The sequence below is a fragment of the Heterocephalus glaber genome, unplaced genomic scaffold (assembly GCF_053883595.1).
Source record: "Heterocephalus glaber isolate CG9 unplaced genomic scaffold, H.glaber_assembly_v1.0 deba00001447, whole genome shotgun sequence".
Lineage (NCBI taxonomy): Eukaryota > Metazoa > Chordata > Mammalia > Rodentia > Bathyergidae > Heterocephalus > Heterocephalus glaber.
In genome coordinates this window covers 7693367-7714064 of record NW_028258299.1, presented here as the reverse complement: position 1 = coordinate 7714064, position 20698 = coordinate 7693367, and the positions used below count along the sequence as shown (strand labels likewise).

The 20698-nt window shown below is 55.9% G+C and overlaps 1 protein-coding gene and 1 pseudogene across 1 annotated transcript in view; one reads left to right on the top strand and one right to left on the bottom strand.

Moving 5' to 3' along the window:
• The window catches only part of Tnfrsf1b (TNF receptor superfamily member 1B), a 28370-nt gene extending 16057 nt beyond the window's left edge, over nt 1-12313 (bottom strand). Inside the window, exon 1 of the mRNA XM_004863540.4 lies at nt 12140-12313. Coding sequence (XP_004863597.1) covers nt 12140-12217 — 78 coding nt within the window. The 5' untranslated portion in view covers nt 12218-12313. The remainder of the gene's footprint in view (nt 1-12139) is intronic.
• On the top strand, nt 12216-17875 carry LOC110345590 (ubiquitin-like FUBI-ribosomal protein eS30 fusion protein; annotated as a pseudogene).
• Nucleotides 17876-20698: the final 2823 nt, after the last annotated feature.

Genomic DNA, 20698 nt, shown 5'->3' with positions numbered 1-20698 from the left:
ATCTTATCCTTTTTACTTGTCCTTCCCCTCCCGTCTCCCCTCCCCGTGGCCTTCAGCCACACCTCACACCTGCACCCCTGTGCACTCACCCCGTGTTTCCCTCCCACAGTGGCGCTGGACACAGGGGATGCTCGGGGCGAACACCCCTGCCAGGGCTTCCTGCAGTGTGTGAGGCCTCTCTCCTCGTCCCTGAGGCACCAGGGCTGTCACTGATGCTGACCGCCAATCCTCACAGATGGGACTCTCAGGGCCCCCGAGCCGGTGCCTCAGAGAAAGGAAAAGAGCAAGGAACTGTCCTGCAATGGTGACGCTCTGTGGCTGAACCCCATGGGGTCTGATTACCCGGCCCTGGGGACAGAGCAAGGTGACCTGGGAGCGCTAAGACCCGGGGGAACCCTAACCAGAGAAATCACACCTTCCGGGGCCGCCCCTCTGCATGCAGCACTCAACTAAATACTAACTGCTGTGGGGGCCCAACTCTCCCCTCAACACCCCAAACTGGCTTTCCTCGAGGCTGCGCCTGCCCCTCCAGCCCCCACCCCAGGGAGGAGTGGCAGGTGGCCAGCCAGGTCTCGGGACCCCAGCACCCCTTGGCAGCGGCAACTAGGGGAGCGTCTTGCTCCTGCTCTGGCCGGGGAGGATTTCCTGTCAGGGCTCAAAGGGCCTGATAGGAAAGGGGCGTCCCTGGGCCAAGTCTGGGCTCCTTGCTGCCCGGGAGCACTAAGGGCAGGCAGCTGGACCCATCACCCGAGCCTCCTCCCTCCCACTTCTCCTTCTGAAGCTTCTGTGATTAGAGCCCTGCACTTCCTCCTGCTGAGTGTGACTCCAGGCCTCCCCCAGCAACCTCCAGGCCTGTTTGTCCTCTTGGACAGAAAAAAAAAACAAACTAGAGCCCTGTCATGGCCAAACAATGAGGAACAGAAAGCCCCCAAGCAGAGCAGGACAAAAGGTCACTCCCTCCAGCCCCAGCACCCCAGAGCAGGGGCTGGGCCCAAGCCATAGTCTGGGAGCTGGGCCTCCAGGCCACCACAGGGACCAAAGCTGGGGGCCCTGGAGATCCCCAGAATGCAGGAACACCTCTAGGAAGCCCAGGGCCAAGGAGGCCTCCAGCTCCTTTGATTTGGGCTAAGCATCCCACCCAGGCCAGGGAGGGGCCTGTGCTCTAAAATGAGGAAATGGATTGGATTGCACTTGGCTGAGTCAGCGTGTTTAGAGCAGGACTTGGTCCTTCAAAATATGGGGCCCTAGGTGAAAATCTGGAAATCATGGAGGAGATTAAAGGTGCGGACTCTGTGACCCAGTAGTGAGGGAACTGGAGGTGGATGGATGGGTGGATGGATGGACAGACGGACGGACGGATGGACAGGTAGATAGATGCTAGATAGGTAGCTAGATAGGACATGGACAGGTAGATGGCAGGTAGATGATAAATGGTGATGATGAAGATAGATACACAGATAGATGGAAGAAGATGGATGGACAATGACAGACAACAGCAGAGGCAAGAAAACTGCCCCTGAATCCAACATCCAACCAGTGAGACAGGTGCCACTGTGCCCATTTCACGGAAGTGGTGTCCCAGTGGCCAGGCCACGCTGCGGCACAGGGAGAGGGAGATTCCCGTGGGCCTCCTGGAGGGCAGCCTTGGGCTGGCTCAAAGGAACTTTGCTCAGAGGAGCATGGCAGTAATAGGACCCCAGATAAGGAGTCCGACTAGGTGGGTGCCCAAAGCCCAGAGCTGGGGTCTGTGAGTGGCAGCTAAAGGGTGGGGTGGCCTCAGGTCCGGGCAAGACTGAGCCCCACCCGCTGAGCTGGGTGGCACAAGCCTGTAATGCCAGCACTCAGGAGGCTGAGGCAGGAGAAACACCACAATTTCAAGGCCAGCCTGAACTATACAATGAGACCCTGTCCTACTCCCCGCCTCAAAAAAAGAAAGAAACAAAATGAGCCCCAGAGGCTGGCTGAGGGCGAAGCTCTAGATGACCAGACTTCCCTGGCATAGCTCGGCTCACCTGGGAAGTCAGATGCCACCTGCCCTCCCCTGTGCCCTCTCTTCCTGTCCCCTCCCCCCCACACCCTAGAGGACTCAGCACAGCTAGGGACAGGACTGGGTGGGAGGGACACTGGTCATCAGTCAGCGAGGGCCAGGCCAGGCGTCCACGTAGGTCTCTGTGATTCCAGATCTGTCAGCTCTCAGGGACCAGGGACCCCAGGACTGGCTGATTTGCCTCTTGTCCTACTTGCAGAACAAGCTCCTTCAAGAGGCCCAATGTGCAGCTCTTCGCCCCTTCTCCCGTTTATAAATAGACAGTGAGAGAGGAAGGGAAAGAGCAGGCCGGGGGAAGGAGGAAGAAGTGACGCCTGAGATGGTGTCGTGTGACAGCCCCATACCCTGGCTCCTCTGCCACCTTGGCTCAGCATGCTGCAGGGGGCTGCATGGCTTTTTGATTTCCCAGTGATCCCCTTAGATCCTTGGGAAATTAAGGGCCACTCCCAGGCTTCCCTGGGGCTCCCCTGGACAAGGATCCCCCAGCTGAGCTCAGGAAGGAGACAGGAGGGGACAAAGTGACAGGGAGAAGCTCCAGGGTTTGGGGACAGAGTTTGGGTTCGAGAGTACCCCTTAGGCCTACCCTTTACACAAGTTAGGAGGCCCGGTAGAGATTGTTCCAAGCAGGAAAAGCATCTACTATGTCCAGACGCCATGCTGGGCACATTCATCAACACTCTCTCATTTTTTCCTTGCACCAACACAATGAGATCAGTGCAAGCCTATTTTACAGATGCAGAAACGGGGGCTTCAGAGATTCGGAGCACTGGCATGGCAGAGCCAAGCTATCATGGCGACATCTGCCCCCATGCCCTCTGATGACGTTACGCACTGTGATCCTGTCCCGCTCCCTCGTTTTGCAAAGAGCCCATCGAGGAGCTGACGGGAAGAGAGGCACGGGCAGCTGCCAAGGACCCGAGGGCCCCCGCATAGGCAGAAACCATCTTCCGCAATAGAGAAACTGCATCTACACAGCAGGTCTCCAGGCTGTTTGGGGGTGGACCCCGGGCCCTCGCAGGAGCCCCACAGACTGGGGCTGCAACCACGTCCTGACAGGCCCGTCACGGTGACGCAGGGGCCAGGCGGGGAGGCCCGCCTGCCGTCACAGAGAGAAACGACCCAGCCCAGCGTGTAACGGGCGGGCGGCGGAGCGGGGTGGGGTGTGTCGTCCTCAGCTGCCTGCCTCTGATGCTGCTTCAGAAGTGAGCTGGGGCAGACAGGAACCCGGGCTGGGATCCGGTTCTTGGGGACAGGCTTTGTTCTGCATACGGGCCCGGTACAAAGACGCCTAGATGTGGTCTCCGCCTCCTAGCAACGTTCAGTCTAGTGACAGAGGATGCCACAACCCTCCCCAGCGTCACCTTCCTCGAGGCCTGTCCACGTGGCTTCCCCAGTCTCCAGCACCTGGGCCCCTCTCACCACCTCGCCTCCTCTCTCCCAGCCACAAGCCCCTTTGCAGACGGACCTACGTCACTTTCCTACACCCAAGCTGGTCCTTTCTACCAGCATCTGTCCGCTCCCACTGCCAGGGCTCTGCCAGCACCTGCCACCCTGTCCTCAGGTTACCTGTCACCAGATGCCACACGCCCCTCTCCACGCCCTGCTCCAGCCACCACCTCTGACCAAGCTTCCTGCAGGGCAGACCCCTCGGCTCCTTTCAGAGTCCCCTCTGCTACCATCTCACGAAAACCTCCGGTTCAGGGGTCCCCTGGGGGCCCTGACCACTCAGGGCTATCTCTTCTACACTGCCCAGGCCAGGACCTGGTTTTAATCCCAGCTCGGCCACTCTCTTGTTTCCATTTTGTCATCTGGGGACAGAAGCAATGCCCAACTGACAAGGCTGCCATGACTCACTTGTCAGTGTGTGCCAAGGGCTCAGCACAGCGCCTGGACGGCAGGGATAGCTCAGTGTCACGCACTGTCACTGTCATTACTCACAGCCCTGTGCACGAAGCAGCAGGTGCCTGGTAGACGCCACCCTGCTGAACAGAACCAAAAGTCTGACTCTCCAATTAGCTGCAATGAGCTGGGCTTGTGGGAGTTGTGGGCAGGAAGGGGACTTATAAAGAGGGGGCACCGTCCCAGTGGGGCAGACTTGGTGCCCATGTTGCTTCCACTGCCCACATCTGGGTGGTGGCTGAAGCTCTGTTCTGGAGCCTGTGGGTGGCACCCGGTTCCGACTGAAGGAGCGGCATGACCCTGAGCATGAAGCCTCCCCGACACCCGCCGTCATCACCTCTTCTGCATCTCGGGACAATTGTGGTCACCTGTCCCCCGCTGGCTATGAAGCCAGAGGGCAACTGATACATTGGGCCTTTGCCTGGCACCCCTGGGCCAGCAGCTCTCAGCCTCAGTTCCTGGCCCACTCCCCAAAGAGGAAGGGAAGGCAGAAGCCGCTGCCCCCTCAGATCTGAGGAGCCTGGCCAGGTCTACTCAGGCCAGGCAGTACCCATTGTTATAGCTGGCATCTGTCCTGACCGGTTTGTTTACAGCTGATGTCCAGGGCAACTGGGTGGTCCCTGTGTTACAGTTGTTAAATATTCTGATGAGCCAGGAATGGTGGCACACACCTGTAATCTCAGCATTCAGGAGGCTGAGGCAGGAGGATCACCATGAGTTCAAGCCCACCCTCAGCTACATAGCTAGTTCAAGGCCAGCCTGGACTACATAGCAAGATCCTGTCTCAACACAACAAAACAAAAACAAGAATAGAACCCAGGACCTTGCATATGGTAAGCACATGCTCTACCATTCATCTAAGCTCCCCAGCTCCTGCTTTTTTTGTTTTTAAATAAATAAAAGAGGTTTACATCTCAGTTTTTTCATCTGTAGAATGGGACTGAAAATAGTTCAAACCTCCTGGGTCTGACATGAAGACTGAGATAACGCACATAAAATGTCTTATAAACTCCCCCAGAAGTCTCACCTGGAATTACAGTTGCTATAAATTTTTTCCTTGGTACTGGGGATTGAATCCAGGGCCTTTGCCCTGAGTGCACCCCGGCCCTTTTTAATTTTGTTTTTGGAGACAGGGTCTCTCTAAGTACTTCAGGTTGGCCTTGAACTCACTATGGAACCCAGGCTGGCCTTGAATTCACAGTGACCCTCCTGCCTCAGCCTCCAGAGCGTTAGGATCACTGGCCTGGGCCACCACACCCAGCCACTCTTTTTGTTTTCTTGAGACATGGTCTCCCCATGTAGTCCAGGCTGGCTTCAAACTTGTAGCAATCCTCCTGCCTCAGCTTCTCAAGTGCTGGGACTACAGACATTTGCACCAGGCCAGGCTATTGCTATAATTTTTAATACAGACATTCCTTTAACAGACCTATCTGTTTACTGACTATTCAGACTTACAACCAGTCTTCTTTTTGTACAGCTCTGTACAACTTGTTCAGGGAGCCTCAATACCTTCTTTTTGTGCAGTGCACCTTGTTTATACAGTACTGTAATTTTTGCTGATTGTACTGTACAGTACAGTACTGCTATTTTATGTTCTGTTATACATTACAGTACTGCACGTAAGAGTTACGAAAATAAAATGTTGGGCATGGTGGTGCACACCTATAATACCAGCATGTGAGAGGCTGAGGCAGGAAGATTGCTGCAGGTTCGAGGCCAGCTACATAGTGATTTCCAGACCACCCTGAACTGCAAGGCGAGACCCTGTCTCAAAAAAAAAAAAAGTTACGAAAATAAAACCAAAGTCCTCAGGTTGGTGTGTCCTTGGGCCATTTCTCTGTTCTGAATATTGCAATGTACAAACTACATACATTCCTCATGTAGCAACCAATTCATTTACCAACCTAGTCACAGGGACAGGGCTCGGTGGTAAAGGGACATCTGCAGAATTGTGTTACTAGCTCCTAACGCTGGTCCCGCATCTACAGCCTCACGTGCCATCCTGCCCCGGTACACTTTTCACAGCCAGAGGCCTCATTCCTGCTCTCCCCACCTCCCTCTCCTGCGTTCCCCTCTGGGATCACTTGTGCCAGCTTGCCAGCCCCTGGGACCCACTCAGGGCAGAGAAGCTCCCCTACGTGGGTGCTGCAGGCAGAGGACGGGATGGGGGAAGAACGGAGAAGGTGAGGGCGGTGCCCAGAGGACCACGCCGGGCATGGAAGCAAGCGGAGCCATGGGAACAGGAGAGTGACGCCTGGAAGAAGAGGGGTCTACCAGGAGGTGCAGTAGGGGGCCCCAGGGGACTGGGAGGAGCAGGGTGTGGGGCTCCTGATGACACAGGAGCAGGAGAGCCGAGCAGAGCCACTCTGGACAGGATCCCCGGGAGCCTGGGCCGCCGTGAGCTGCAGATGGACAGAGGCCGGGCTGGGGGTCAGCGGGTGGAAGGCCAGGCAGGGACACCAGGACATGGGCAGCAGTCCCGTCCCGCTAACCGAGGCAAAGCGCTGGGCCCTTCCCCAGAGGACCACGATCAGCGTCAAAGCTGGGCTGAACTTGGCCTTCTGAGACCCTCGACCTCATTCCCAGGTCACAGGACAGACCTCAGGCCTGGTCCCCGTCCCTGGGCTCCTTCCCGCTCTGCTCCCGCCCAGGGCCTTGCTCAGACGGTGACTCACGCAGCAGCAGCCACTCATCTGCGGAGGGCAAAGAGACCACAGAGCCCCTGGGAATTTCTGCCCCAGCTCTGGTCAACCAGCTGCTAAGGAGGACAGAACAGCGGGCCCAGCACTCCTAACGGGAGTCTCCTGCGGCCATCAGCACCACCGTGCTGTCAGCTTCCCCCGGCAGAACACTCCCACGGGTGTCTGGGCAACTCGCCAGGCCCTCGAAGCGGCCCTGCAGCCTCCCTGTGGGACAGACAGCTCAGACTGGGGACTGCAAACCTCCAGAGGTGACAGTCCCAACCCCTCCTCCTGCGCAAAGAAGAGACAGAGGCTCAGCGGCTGGGTGGCTCATCACAGCCCTCAGGAAGGGATGACAGCCACGACAGAGCTGCAGGCCCAGGACGCCACCAGCCAACACCCCAACGCTCACCTCCCCTGCCGAAGGAAATCACACCTGTAAATGAACACTTCCTCGTCCCCAGCTCACAGCGGAGCACCCCAAAACCACAGTGCCATCACCCCTACCTGTGACATCACAGCGAGACGCAGTGGAAAAAGACCACAGCCCCCCCGCCCCCGGAAGCCCAAGGCTCTGCACTGAGGAGGAGGAGGAGGAGGCAGAACTCAGAGCGAGGGCCCAGGGCTGGGTGCCCCTTACGGGTGACAGAGGGTGTTCTTCAAGGAAAACGCAGCCCCAGGCAGGGCTTCCCAGACAGCGCACACTTTCCCAGCACTGGGGAAGCAGGGCCTGGCAGTAGATTTATAAAAGGTGCTAATGAAGCAGGAAGGGGCCGAGAGGCAGGGAACAGGCACCCCAGCCCTGCCTAGGGCTTCTGCCCTGGGGCTTCATGCAAGCCAGCGGCCACCCCGAATTCTGATGAGCTCAGGCCCATTCAGGGTCATGTGGCCGTAGACAAGCACCTCGAATCATGGGAGACACTAGGGCACAAATCAAAGAAATCATTCCAGCCAAAGCAAGTGGGGCTGCAATGTAGAAGAAGAGAGGCTGGGAGCAGAGATGAAGTGGGGAGTTCGGGGCTCCCCTTCCTGGGAAACTTGTAAGCCCCACTCCAGATCTGGGGCCTTGTCAAACACACTCAAAGTTGACACTTTCGTGGTTTTCGGGGTCAGCGCTGGGGCCAGAGCTGTTAGGGTTACCACCTGAGGGGGGCTCGGGCCCAGCCAGGCTGCGGATGAGTGAGGTCACACAGCAAGCCAGGCAGGAGCTCTCCTTACGTCCAGGGCTCCTTCCACCAGTGAGCTGTCCTGGAAGCTACGTGGAGGTGAAGGAGGGACAGCAGGAGTTCAGAAGAGCTGAAGAAGACCCCTCCAGGGGTCACAAGGAAACAGGACTTCCCACGTCTGAGCCTTAGGAGAGGTTTAGAGAACCCACCTGCACCCTCTCACAGGTGGCCAAGCTGAGGCCTTGTGCCTCTGCCCTTTATCAGATGTACCCTCCTCAGCCTCAAGAGACAAGAGGCACTGAGGTAGGGCTGTTTCCATCCACAGATGAGCACACAGAGGCTCCCAGCAGGGAAAGCCTCTCCAAGGCCACACTGAGGAAGCCTTCGAGCTAAGGCCCGTCTGACTCTGAGGCCTGAGCCTCCCAAAGGTCATCGGTGCTGTCCCCTGCCCACTGAGTGTGTGGGAAGTAGGAGCCACAGCATCTCCACTTGGCTCCTGGTCACCCCGCACCACCTCTCCCTCCCCAGCCCCCTACTTCCCCCTCTGCCTGCTTCCATGCCAGTCACATGGCCCCTGCAGCCCGAGACCCTCCCAGGGTGGGAACGGGGAGGGTGTGAGCCCACTAGGGTGAGGACACTAGGAGAGGGACACAGAGTAGAACCCAGCCCTCCCCGCTGCCTTGTCAAACCCTCCCATGTCATGTCACACAGGGTCACGATAAAGGTCAGCTGGGTTATCTGTGACAGTATCAAAAGGTTTTGCATACTTGTCCTAGGCCAGTAGTTCTCAGCCAGGGGCTCTTGCCCTCCCCTCCATTCAGGATGGGGACATTTGGCAGCATCTGAAGACATTCTAGATTGTGGTAACCAAAGTGGGTGCTATCAGCATCTGGTGCGTAGAGGCCAGGACACCGCTGAGCCCCCTGCAACACACGGAACAGCCCACAGTACAGAAGGACTGGCCCGGATGCCAGTGGTGCAGACTGGAGCCCTGTTCCAGGTCTGCAGCTGTGAGCCAGTCCCTGCCCTCACTCCCCCTGCACTCAAGTGAGAAGACACCATCACAGCGAGAGAAATACACATAGGCCGGGAGTGTCAGGTGGAGGACGAACCCCATCAGGGAGCTCTCAGAGGCAGGAGAGTCCATCTGAACAGGAGGAAATGGGGAAATGAAGCCAGAAGATGTCAGTGGTATAGCACTGAAGCCACAAGAAAAAGCAAGTGCAAAGGCCCTGAGACCTGTGTGCGTATACATGTGTGTGTACCTATGCACACACAGCATGTGTGAGGGACAGAAAAGCGGCCAGCCAGGCATAAGAGTGAGGACTGAGGTGACACGCAGAGTAGCACTGAATGTAACACGCACGATGCTAGACACCATTCCCCTCCCAGAACCACCATCCTGACTACTCCTGTAGGAAGCATTGGATGGGGAGGGACAGAAGGAGTCACCCAGCCCTGGAGAGGAACAGTGCTCTGGGGATGGGGCCACCCTGACACAAGAATGCCAGGCTGGTTCTCTCTGCACATCAACAGATAAGAAAACAGGGGCTCACTAGCTGGGCTCACTAGCTTGGCCCAGGGCTACGGTCTGAGTGCTTGTGACCCCCGGAAGTGTGGCTCGGGGAGAAGTGGAGCTGGGCCCCAGAGCTGGGCACCAAGCTGGGAGCAGAGGAGGTGGGGGACGGGAGTGAACGGCACGGAATGAGGCTGCCTACACCAAGGGCCACAGCCTCAGTCAGCACACAGGTGCCCCTGGGGATGTCAGGCAGGGACAAAGGGACACAGAGAGAGCAGAAGGAAGGAAGAGGCCCCGGGGCCAGCAGGTAGCCCACCTTACCTGACTGCACCCCGACAGCCAGCCTCGGAGCCCCTGGGCTCTTCCCTGACCTGATGAGGAGGCGAACACACTTCCAGAGGGCAGGTAGTCACGACCCTGATGGTGGACATCCCTCTCACTGCTGCCCATCCAAGGGCACCGAGCGCTCACCCATCCTGTCAGCTTCCCCGACTGGTTTAGAAATGAATTAGTGACTGACTGGATGGCTGGTGCATTCCACGCCAGCTGGCAAACACGGCTATTAAAGGGTGAAGTGGAGACAGCACGGTCAGTCTGCACCCCCACCCCGCGACCAGCTCAGGTCTCCTTGGGCCTTTTTCTGCAACTCCGTGTGAGTTACTGCCAAGCTTGCCGAGTGGGAGGAAGCTATGGGGACAGTAGTGGGGACACAGGCACAGGAGGGTCTGGTGAAAAGAGGTTCCAGAGGCCAGCTGACCTGCATTCAAATGGTCAGGGGGACCTGCATTTCCCTCAGCCCAGCGATCCCAGGAAATGCCACAGGCTCTCTGACCTATTTCCACTTGTTCAACGGGAAGAGCTCCGCCCACCTTTTAGGAGCCACTAGAAGGGAGGTTTCCGTGTGATTTGGCCGCAAAGTACCTAGCACAGTGCCTGACTCGACTCGTCGGTGGCCAAAAAGCAGTTGTTGTGGAGCCCAGCAGAGGAACCCATGGTCCCCGCCCTCAAGGACCCTTCCATGCACTGAGGTGGCTAAAACACAACCAGATTAAAAAACAGCACCTAAGCCATCCTGGAAAGGACAAAGAGCAGATCAAACCCAAGTGGGAGAATGGGGACAGGCTTTCCTGAGGCGGGAGGGATCTGCAAAAGGCCTGGAAGGACAGGATTAGAGTGGACCTGCAGAGGGCACAGCGTGGGCAAAGGCAGGGCACACGTATCCACAATGACCACCCGGTCATGACTTTCACTGGGCATGGGGCATGTGTGGGCGGGGCCAGAGCAGCTACCACACAGGCGCAAACAGGAAGAAGAGAGGTCTCAAGGCCTGAGAAGGGGTTCTCTGCCAAGGAGGAACTGTGGGAGCGGGCACAGGGGCAGGAGCCCAGCTGGGAGTCTCTGGCCACAGCCCCTGGAGCCAGGAATGAGAGACCAACTGACCAGGGCTGGTCAGGACAGGAAGGAGGTGGCAGGGAACCCCTCAGCACCTTCGGGAGAGCCCCAGTGTCCTGTAGAGCCCTGTGCCGGTTGGCCTCCCCCTGCGGGGACTCACATACAGCCAGGGCTCACCCAGGCTGGCCTGACCTCAGCCCCAGCCTCCCCCCCTCCCCTCTCCCTCCCCTTCCCAGGCCGGCATGGCCCACTGTCAGGCTGGCGACCACAGCCATCCACGGGCACACACAGCCCTCAGAGTCTGCTCCTGGGCTTCCCCGGGGGCAGCCCCCAGGACCCACTCCTGGCACCAGCATGGACAAGTCAGTTCTAGCCTGACAGCCTCCTTCCTCCAGATCTGGACTCTTGGGCCTTGGAGCATTGAGTCACCTCAGATCACCACAGGAGGCAATGTTTAGAAGTCTTTTTTTTTTTTCTTTTTGGTACTGGGGATCGAACTCGGGTCCCTGCGCTTGCAAGGCAGGCAGTGGAACCACTGAGCTAAATCCCCGGCCCTAAGAGGCAATGTTATCTCCCACCTCCTCCCCAGCAAGATGCCCAGAGGTGCCAGCAAACCATCCCATGAAGCCAGGGGAAGGAGAGGAGATCCCTTAGAAGTGTTTCCCCCACACCCTAACACAAAAACCCAGTTTTGCAGGCCTCAGTTTTCCTTCTCTGTGAAACTGGGCTCCTGTCTAGCAGACCATGGTGACCCATTAGCCCTTTGTAGATGCAACTTTGCCACGGTGGTTGGCAACGTGAACATCCAGTGTTGGGGGTCTCTGCTCTCCCCATTTTCCAGAGCTTCCCAGGAGAGCTCGCCTGTCCTTGAGAGCCCCAAGGCCTCCTGGCCCTCCCCTGTCCCTGGCACCCATAAAACAGACTGAGAAACACACGAGACACGCGGGGAGGGTCCTGGGTAGGAGCGGGCCAGGGGCAAAGGAGGCAGCTCCCTGCCCAGCTGCGCCCTGCTGAGAAGTCTCCACTCAGACCTGTGCTCTCCACAGCTGCCGCGTTTCTAAGAAAAAGGAAAGCCCGAGCGCGGGGCAGGAGAAAGCCTCCTGAAGGCATTGCCCTCGTGGGCAGTGAGAGCGCCCCGACACGGCGGTCGCTGCGGAGGCAGGATCCGAGGAGGACGGGTCCCGGGCTGCCGGGGCTCGGCTCCAAACGCCCACGCCCGGCCCGCGACCCTGAGGAGCCGGGTGCGTCCTGGAAGGCGGGACGCCGACCCGGACCCCCTCGGCACGCACATGTGCCAGCCCTGGGTCCCAGGCGCGCGCCTACGGCACACCGGCTGTCCGTTCGGTGCCCCCCGCCCCTCGGCCCCCAGTCACGGTGCCCCGGGAACGCAAGCCAGCCGGGACGGAGGCTGTCACCGAGCGGGCGAGTCACCCACCTGGGCGGGCACGGCGAACCCCGCCGCCCAGAGCTGCAGTCCGACGGCAAGCGCGGCCCACAGCGCTGCGGGCGCCATGGGGAGCGGGGCCGAGCGCGGTCCGGCCCGCGACCTTCGCCCTGCGACCCAGAGCCTCGTCTGCGTCCCAAACTCGCGAGCCGGCGACTGAAAGCGAAAGCCAGTGCGGACTGAGGGGAAGACAGGCGGCGGGGCGGGGCGGGCCGAGGACACGCCCCTCCCTCGGCCGCGGGGTGCTCAAATCTAGGTACCTCCAGCATCTCCCGAAGCCCCGAGTGACCCCTCCACCTCCTGCCCCCTGTCCAGTGAAGGGCAAGAGAGTGGGCCCTGGGGACAGACTCCTACGGCTTGTGGCTGCCAGGGGCGGGCGCTCTGCTCTTGCCCTGCCTCAGCCCCCCACCTCCCATGGGGTAGGGCACTAACTTGGTAGCTGACTCTCCTCTGCGCCTCCAGGGAGTCCCTATGCATGCAATAAAGTGTGGGTCCTGTGTGGGCTCACAGAGCACGCGTACCCGTAATGTCCGAGCATGGCAGAAACATTGGCTGTGCTTACTGCTCTGTTTGTCCACTTATGTTAACCGTTCACCTTCAGAGTGAGCCCTGTCCTTCCTGAGTTCCTCACAGGCTGCAGGGGGAAGCAGTGGGGGGCCCCAAAGGGCTGGCTCCCTGGAGGACCTCATCCCTGACTTCCCTCTAGCTGCCCTCTGCTCCCTTCCCCTTCGAGTGCCAGCCAAATGCCAGGGGTGGCCCTCTGTGGCCACAGCGGAATCCTCTGGCCCTTAACGGGACATTCTGTAGAGGTGGGGCAGGCAGGGAGGCAGGAGGCTGTTCTGTCCCCACAGCCCACCCCACCCTGATCCCTCCATGCAGGAGCTAAAGAACTGCAGAGAACCTTCTAGGCCAGGGGAACGGGAAACTGGGAAGTGGCCTTGGGGGATGGAAAATCCCACCTCCTGGCCAGGAGCCTGGGAAATCACCTGGTTCCCAGCGTTTTGGTGACAAGGGCTGCACTGTGGGTGCAGCTAGCGCGGCCCACACTTTAACCCTTCAGAGAGGGCCAGCTACAGGGCACACGGGAAGACTCCCCCTGGCCCCAATCTCACACGGGAGCAGAGTCGAGGACTCCCTGGTCCCCAAGAGACTTGAAGGGCCAGAGTGGGATGTGGCCAGGTAGAAGCAGGAGGCAGTCCTTCTCCCGGATGTCCTCCACACAGCTCCAAGCCAACAGGCCCATCTGCCGCAGCCAGGAATGGCAACATCAGGGACAGGTGTGGGAGGCCGGTGCCAGTCCCACATGCCAGGTAAATTACAAGGACAAGAGGTTGACTTGGCTCGAAGCTCTGTCCAAGGTCAAGGCATCTGGTGATGGCTTCCTTCCCAACAGAGCCCCGGGGAGGCACAGGGCATTGGATGGCGAAAGGATGGAGTGAGCGCACGTGGGGGGGGGGTGTGAAACTCCCTCCTATGAAGCCATCCAAGTCACCCATGGGGGCTCCATCTTGCTGACCTTATCTTTTTTCCTCTTAAATTCTTTTATTGGTACATTTTAGGTATACATTTGCATTCACATTGGGAACTTGTACCGTTACATGATGTATCTTGGTTCTTATTTTTTCCCCGTTCCCTTACCTTCCCTTCAACCCCTCCACCCCTCCCTATTTGCAAAGATTTTGTTTCCATTTATTTCTTATCTCATAATTTTTCCTTTCCCTTCTTTCCTTTCCCCTTCCCCTCCCACTTCACCTACCCCTTTGGACCTTTTCTTCCTATTTCACATTATCAATTTTTCATTTTAATCCTTATTTACACTTTCAGTTTCTCATACCAAAGAAACTATTTGGTATTTACACATGTGTGTCCTATTTATTTCACTTAAGAATATTGCCTCAATGTGCATCCATTTAGCTATAAATGTCTCTAATTTCTCATTCTTTATGGCTGAGTAGTATTCCATTTTATTTTTTAAAAAACACACATCTTTATCCAGTCTCCAATTGATGGGCACTTGGGCTGCTTCCAAGCTTTAGCTGTTACAAACTGTGCTGCTATAAACATGGGTGTGCATATATAACTGTGGTATGGTTCTTTTCATTCTTTGGGGAAGATACCCAGGAGGGGAATAGCTGGGTCAAATGGGCCCTCTAATCCTAGTTCTTTGAGGTATCTCCATACTGATTTCCACAGTGGTTGCACCAGTCTGCACTCCCACCAGCAGTGGAGCAGGGTTCCTTTCTCCTCACATCCTCCCCACACCCACATCTGTTATTGGTTGATTTCTTGGTAGCAGCCATTCTTTGTGGGGTGAGGTGGAATCTCAGCATTGTTTTCATTTGCATCTCTCAAATGACCAGTGAAGTTGAATATTTCTTTATGTTTATTTGTTACTTTTACTTCTTTGTCTGAGAAATGTCTGTTCACTTCAGAGGCCCATTTTTGAATTGGGTCTTTAAATTTGGGGGGCCTGCTGACCTTATCTAATCCTAATCACCTCTAAACACTGAAGTCAGATTTTCTCTACCCTTCTAACATCTCACAGTATAGATTAAGTTCCAACCTCAGTTTCAGAGGCCACTAACTACATTAAACCATGGCAATTCCCATCTGGAAACCTCTAGCGCTCCAACCTCTCAGGGCCCAGAGAGCTTCCCTCTCCTGCAGCTGAGTCACCTGTGCTCCAGGATCTGGTCACTTTGCACTTAAGGGTCACACCCAGGGTTAGGGTTTAAGGACAAAAAGCACAGTGGCAGCCAGAGTTGGTGGCCACCTGGCCCTGTGGACTTGGGACATGGTTCCTCCTTCCTCCGCACCTATCCCTTCTCTCTGCACACATGTGCAGCATTCTTGGAGAACTTTTTGCTGACTCCTCTGACCAGGACTCCACAGTACCAGGGATACCTGGGCTCTGGCCCCTCAGGAATGCTGGCCTTCTGGGCATTTCCTGCCAAGGCTGCCTCCGGCAATGGGAAGTACTTTGGGTAGAGATGGCCAAGGCTGGCAGCCTCCCTGGGTGCCCAGTGCCCCTGCTCTGCTCGGCACCCAAGCATCCAAGCTCATGCCTGTGTACTCTATCTCTCTCCAGCAGCGCCCCACACCCCTTTATCCACACACTCCTTTATTGAGCACTACTGCATGCCTACCAGGGGAGCCAGGAGTCAGCAGTCTACAATACACAAAGGTCCCTAGCAGAGCGGGGTGCAGTGGCACATGCCTGTCATCCCAGCACTCAGGAGGCTGAGGCCCACAGATCATGGCGAATTCAAGGCCAGTCTGGGCTACATAGTGAAACCGCATCTCAAAAAACAAAAACAAGTGGCATGATCCTCAGCAGGCAGTGAGGACGTGCGTGCCCTCCCTTCTTCCTCTTTCTCAACTCCACAGTCGTGGCAGCTTGGTCCACTGTTCCATTGCCTACATGCAGGTCTTTGTCAGTGCCCAGGACTTACACACCCTAGAAGTAAGCTGTCAGGCAGGGGTTTTAGCTCAGTGGCATTGTGCCTGCCTCGAAAGTGCAAGGTCCTGAGTTCGATCCCTGGTACCCCCCGCCCAAAAAAAGAAGTAACCTGTCAGGAGACAGTCACCAGATCGAGACTCATGCAGCCTGATGGAAGGGCATTGCCCCCAAAGATCAAGTTGTGCTCCTGGCAGGCTCACAGCTGGGGGATGAGGCCACTCTGGGCCAGTGTGGGGTTGAAGCTCTGACCATTCTGAAAGTAGCTGCTGAGTACTTGGAGGTAAAGGTCATGGTTCCCACTCTGCACTGGAAAAGTGAGAGGTCACACTCCCAAGGTGGCCAAACAGGAGAAGAAGAGGAAGAGGAAGAAGAAAAAGGAGAAGGAGAAGGTGGAGGAAGCGGGGGGAAGAGGAGGAAGAGACATGCCCAAAGCAAGCCAGGCCAAGCAGCAGATGCAGTACAACTGACCTCTTGTCAGGGTTGTACCCATCTTTGGCAACAAGGGTCCCAATGCCAACTCTTATATCCTATGTAATCCTGGCTGTCTCTAATAAAGCCACTTTCCCCAGGCTTTCTCTTGGCTTCTCCTGCTTAACATTTTATTTACGCTGAGGACAGACAATGATACACTGTGGCTGAACATCTTTCATTCTTGGCAGTGGCCTGCACAGGTAGCCCAAGACTTTCTCCCAGGATAGGGCATTGAGCTTGACACTGCCATACTGTACTCACCACTGGGTATCAGTGCAAACTTCTGCAACAGAGAGGATGGCCCCTTTAACAGCTGCCTGCTCACCTGGCTCACCCCTGCCCCAGCCCAGCCTGGCCTTGCCTTTGGCCAACTGTCACTCATGATGCTGCTCATGACACCCCAGGGGCATCCCCCTGGGGCTCTCTCCCTGTATCCTGTTCTCCACTGTGAGGGTAGGGCCAGCCCTCAAAGGCATGTAACACTCATGCCTCTCCCCTAGTCCAGGAGCTCTCCACCAGGGCATGGCTTTGCCCTCCACTCCCACCCCAGGGACATCTGCCAATGGCAGGAAATATAACTGCAGGGGGCAGGGTGAGGGTGATGCTCCTGGCATCATCCCACGGGTAAAAGCCAGGGGTGCTATGAACATCCTACCATCACCAGGATGCCTCCATAAGAGAACTTCCCAGCTCCAGATGCCCATCTCGATGCCAAAGCTGAGCAACTTGGCCCTAGGCACAGCTCCTGCAGCCTTCAGAATCGCGTTCAGCCTCCTCAGTGAGACATTGGAGATTCTCATGCCCAGGCTGCCTGCCAGGCTGATGGGCACCACAACCCCCCGACTTCACACTCTGACCCCTGGGCATCCAGGGTGACTTTGAGCTGCACCTTCAGCCTCTGTCTGTGCAGGTTTCTCTGCTCTGGATGACTTTCCTTCCTTGTTTGCTCGCTGATACCTGCTTGTCCTGTGGTCACAGCCCCGCTCTGTCCTCTATGAAACTGCCTTGACCACAGCCCACCAAATGAGCCCTCCAGCAGCATGCCACACACCTCAGCATTATTAGTCCCTGACATGCCCCTCTCCTTCTTAGTAATTGTGATACTAGCAGTTATCGGAAGTCTGCACCGGGTCACCAATGCATGTCTGGTGCTACATGTTGCCTTGCACTGGGGAGGTTGAGTTTATTAAACCCTTACCCAGTTAGTGAGGGGTACAGCTATTCATATTCCATTTGGCTGCCTCCATAGCCTTCAACTGAGCTGCCACTCACTCTGCCGGATGGCACTGTCCTTGAGGGCAGAAAGATGCTGTCATGGTCCCATTGGTTTCCCTGGTAACCAGGAGACACACAAAAGGAGGAACTCTATAAAGTCAAAGTGACTAAGGACAGAATATGGGGCTAAGTGCATGCAGGAGACAATAAAGAGATGAAGATGTAAGTGAATGAAAGGATGAGTATACACCAGGGTCATGCTCAGGAATCCAGTCCAGCCCAGTCACTCCCAGGACCCACTCACGCAACACAGACACCACCACACATCTCAGATGCCCAGCCCTGCAGCACAGAAAAAGCTCCATTTCTTCCTTGTGGATGGACAGCCAGCAGACTTCTGGCAGAGACAGGAAGATGCCTCCTGGCCTCCACTTCAGGTTTCCAAGCTCTATGCTCAGTACTTGAACTTGGCCTGGGTCACCTGAGCCTTTCCTCACTTCCCAGGGCATCTCACAGCCCTTGAAGAGGTCACCTTACACCCAAGCAAGCTGATGGCTGTGATCCTGCTACAGCAGCCATAGCAGGCAGTGTGGGCAAGAATGGCCAGGCTGTTAACTGAATGCCTGCTATGAACTGAACGCAGTCTGGTAGACCTTGTGAAGCAGCAGATGCAGTACAACTTCATTTCTCCAGCATCCATCTGGAAGGTCTGTAAAATGTGCAAATTCCTGGGGCCCCTTCCCATGTCTTTGAGGCCCTGATGATCTGGCTTTTTAATGGACCCTTGGGTGATGGAGGGACACTTTTTGAGAAACTGTATGGAGGTTTAGGCACAGCAGGTGCTGTGGCTGCAGGTGGTCTGGAAGGCTGAGCTGTGGTCACGCTGAGAGGGGCAGCTTCCACTATGGGGGAGGTTGCTCGGCAGTATTCTTGTCCCAGGGAGTGCTCAGAAGCAGCCACAAAGCCAGCAGCTGGGGCACAGGGGGACCCTGACTTGCAGGGGCTACTTTTGGGCAGCGGGGACCCCCTTGCCCTTCCCCTCCCAGCCTGACCCCCAGTCAGGACAAGCAACTCACTGTCCTGCTTCTCTCGGTGCCTGCGTGTGCTGGGCCAGCCCCTTGATGACTCATGTCCTAAAATCACGAACAGGAAGCAGCGCTGGGTGTTAGCCACAGCCTGCAACTGTCTCCTGGGCTGTCCCTCCCACCTGCCCTGCTGCCTGCCCGTCCTGGGCTGAGCTGGCCACACCAAGGCGGGGCCTGGAGCACTAGACCAAGAATTGCTCACCAGTTCCTGGCCCTGTCTCCTTCCAGAAAAAGGGAGGCCTGGGGTACCATTCTGCCCCCGCCACCAGCACGACGGAGGGCCCTGGGAATGTGGGGAAGGACCCTTCACGCTGCTCCTCATCAAACCTCCCTGTTCTGGACCCAACCCCCAAATCAGTCCCAAAACTGAGGACCCTCGGTCAAGCAAGGCCAGCTGGGCTCAGAGGGATTTCCTCTCTCTCTCTCTCTCTCTCTTTTTTTTTTTCATTTAATGTTACTTTACCCCATGGGATTTCCTTTCAAGTTCTCTCCCTGTGTGACCTAGGCCAGCATCTACCCCTCTCTGCGCTTTAGCATCCTCATGTTTGTTTTGGTTTTTAGGCAGAGTCTTACTATATAGTTCAGGCTGGCTTTGAGCTCCCTAAGTACCATAGGCTGGCCTCAAACTCACTGAAATTCTCTTGCCTCAGCCTCCCAAATGCTGGCATTACAGCATGCACTGCCACGTCCGGCTCAGCATCCTCATTTTAACACAAGAAGGCGGGATTAGAGGGAGGAGGAGGGCTGGCACATAGGGATCCACAGTGAGTCCTTGTCCCCAACAGGGTCCGTACCTGGCTGGAAGTTCCCTTTCTACCCTACTGCAATTATTTATATACTGCTATATAAAACCTGTCTTCACATTATCTTTGCATTTTCCTTTCTTTTTTTTCAGAAATTAAAAATAAATACATACATAAAAAATGAGCCAGGCATGGAGGAGCATGCATGTAATCCCAGCACTCTGGGTGGCTGAGGCAGGAGAATCGAAATTCGAGCTCAGCCTGGGCAACTTAGTGACTTAGCAAGACCCTGACTCTAAATTGAAAAGGGGTGGGGGTGGGGATGTAGCGCAATTCAATCTGCAGTACCACAAAAAAAAAAAAAACAAAGACTAGCTGGGCGTGGTGGTGCACACCTGTAATCCACGCACTCTGGAGGCTGAGGCAGAAAGATCGCTGTGAGTTTCAGGCCAGCCCGGGCTACATAGTGAGTCCAAGACCAGCCTGAATTACAGAGGGAGACCCAGACTCAAAAAAAAAAAAAAAAAAGGCAAAGACTAATATAAAGAACCCAAATATTCTTGTTCCCCAGAAATGGCCAGGGCTCTCAGCCTACCCTGGCCCCCTCTGACCTCTGTCTTGTCACCTGACCCCTGGCCCCTGGCTCTTCCTGAAAGACAGGAAGGAGGCTCCCCCTCCCGGCCTTCACTCTTCACAGCTTCCTCAACCGGACCACCCTTCTCCCAGATACCTGCGTGACTCACTTCCCCACCCCTCCCTTCACCCTGCTCAAGGGTCACCTCTCTAGACCCTCACTACGAGGGCAGCCCAGTTTCTTCCCAGTGTCTGTCTGTCCCCAGTGGCTGGAATCTTGTCTGTTAGTCTGTGCTGGGTCCCTGGTACCTAGAAAGAACCACAGATATAAGTAGATATCTGGGAGGAAAAAGAGCAGGCTCTTGGGAAACACTTGTTGAATTGTTTTTGGTTCTGATTCTTTTTTTAATTTTAGAACTACATAAAAAGTTCTTGATCGTGAGTTCCACTTCTCATTCCCTCACTTTCTCTCCAAAGATAGGGCCAGGGGTTTAGCTCAGTGGTGCTGCTGCCTGTCTCTCCAAAGACAACCATTACTCTAGGTTTACTGTGTTTCTCTCTAGGCCATTTTCCGCCTTCACGAATAGATGGACAATGTAAAGTTATTACAGTCAGTTCTCTGGATCCACTGGGTTTGTTTTGAGGTGCTAAGGATCCAACCCAGGGGCGCTGTACTACAGAGCTACATCCCTGGCTCTTTTTATTTATTTTTTGTACTTTGAGGCTTTACCCAGGCTGACCTTGAACTTGCAAACCTCCTGCCTCACCCTCCCAAGGAGCTGGGTTCATCAGCATGTGCCACCATGTGTTGATATATCCAGGGTTTTATTGTTGTTGTTGATGTTGTTTTGGGGTGTTTTTTTTGCTTTTTTTTTTTTTTAAGCAATGGCCAAGTTTATTCAAGAAAGTAAAAGTGAAAAGTAAGGGAGAAACTGGCTCAGCAGAGCAAGCTTGGGCCAATAAAAGGAGAAAAAGCCAAAAAAGGACATCGTGGAGAAAGCAC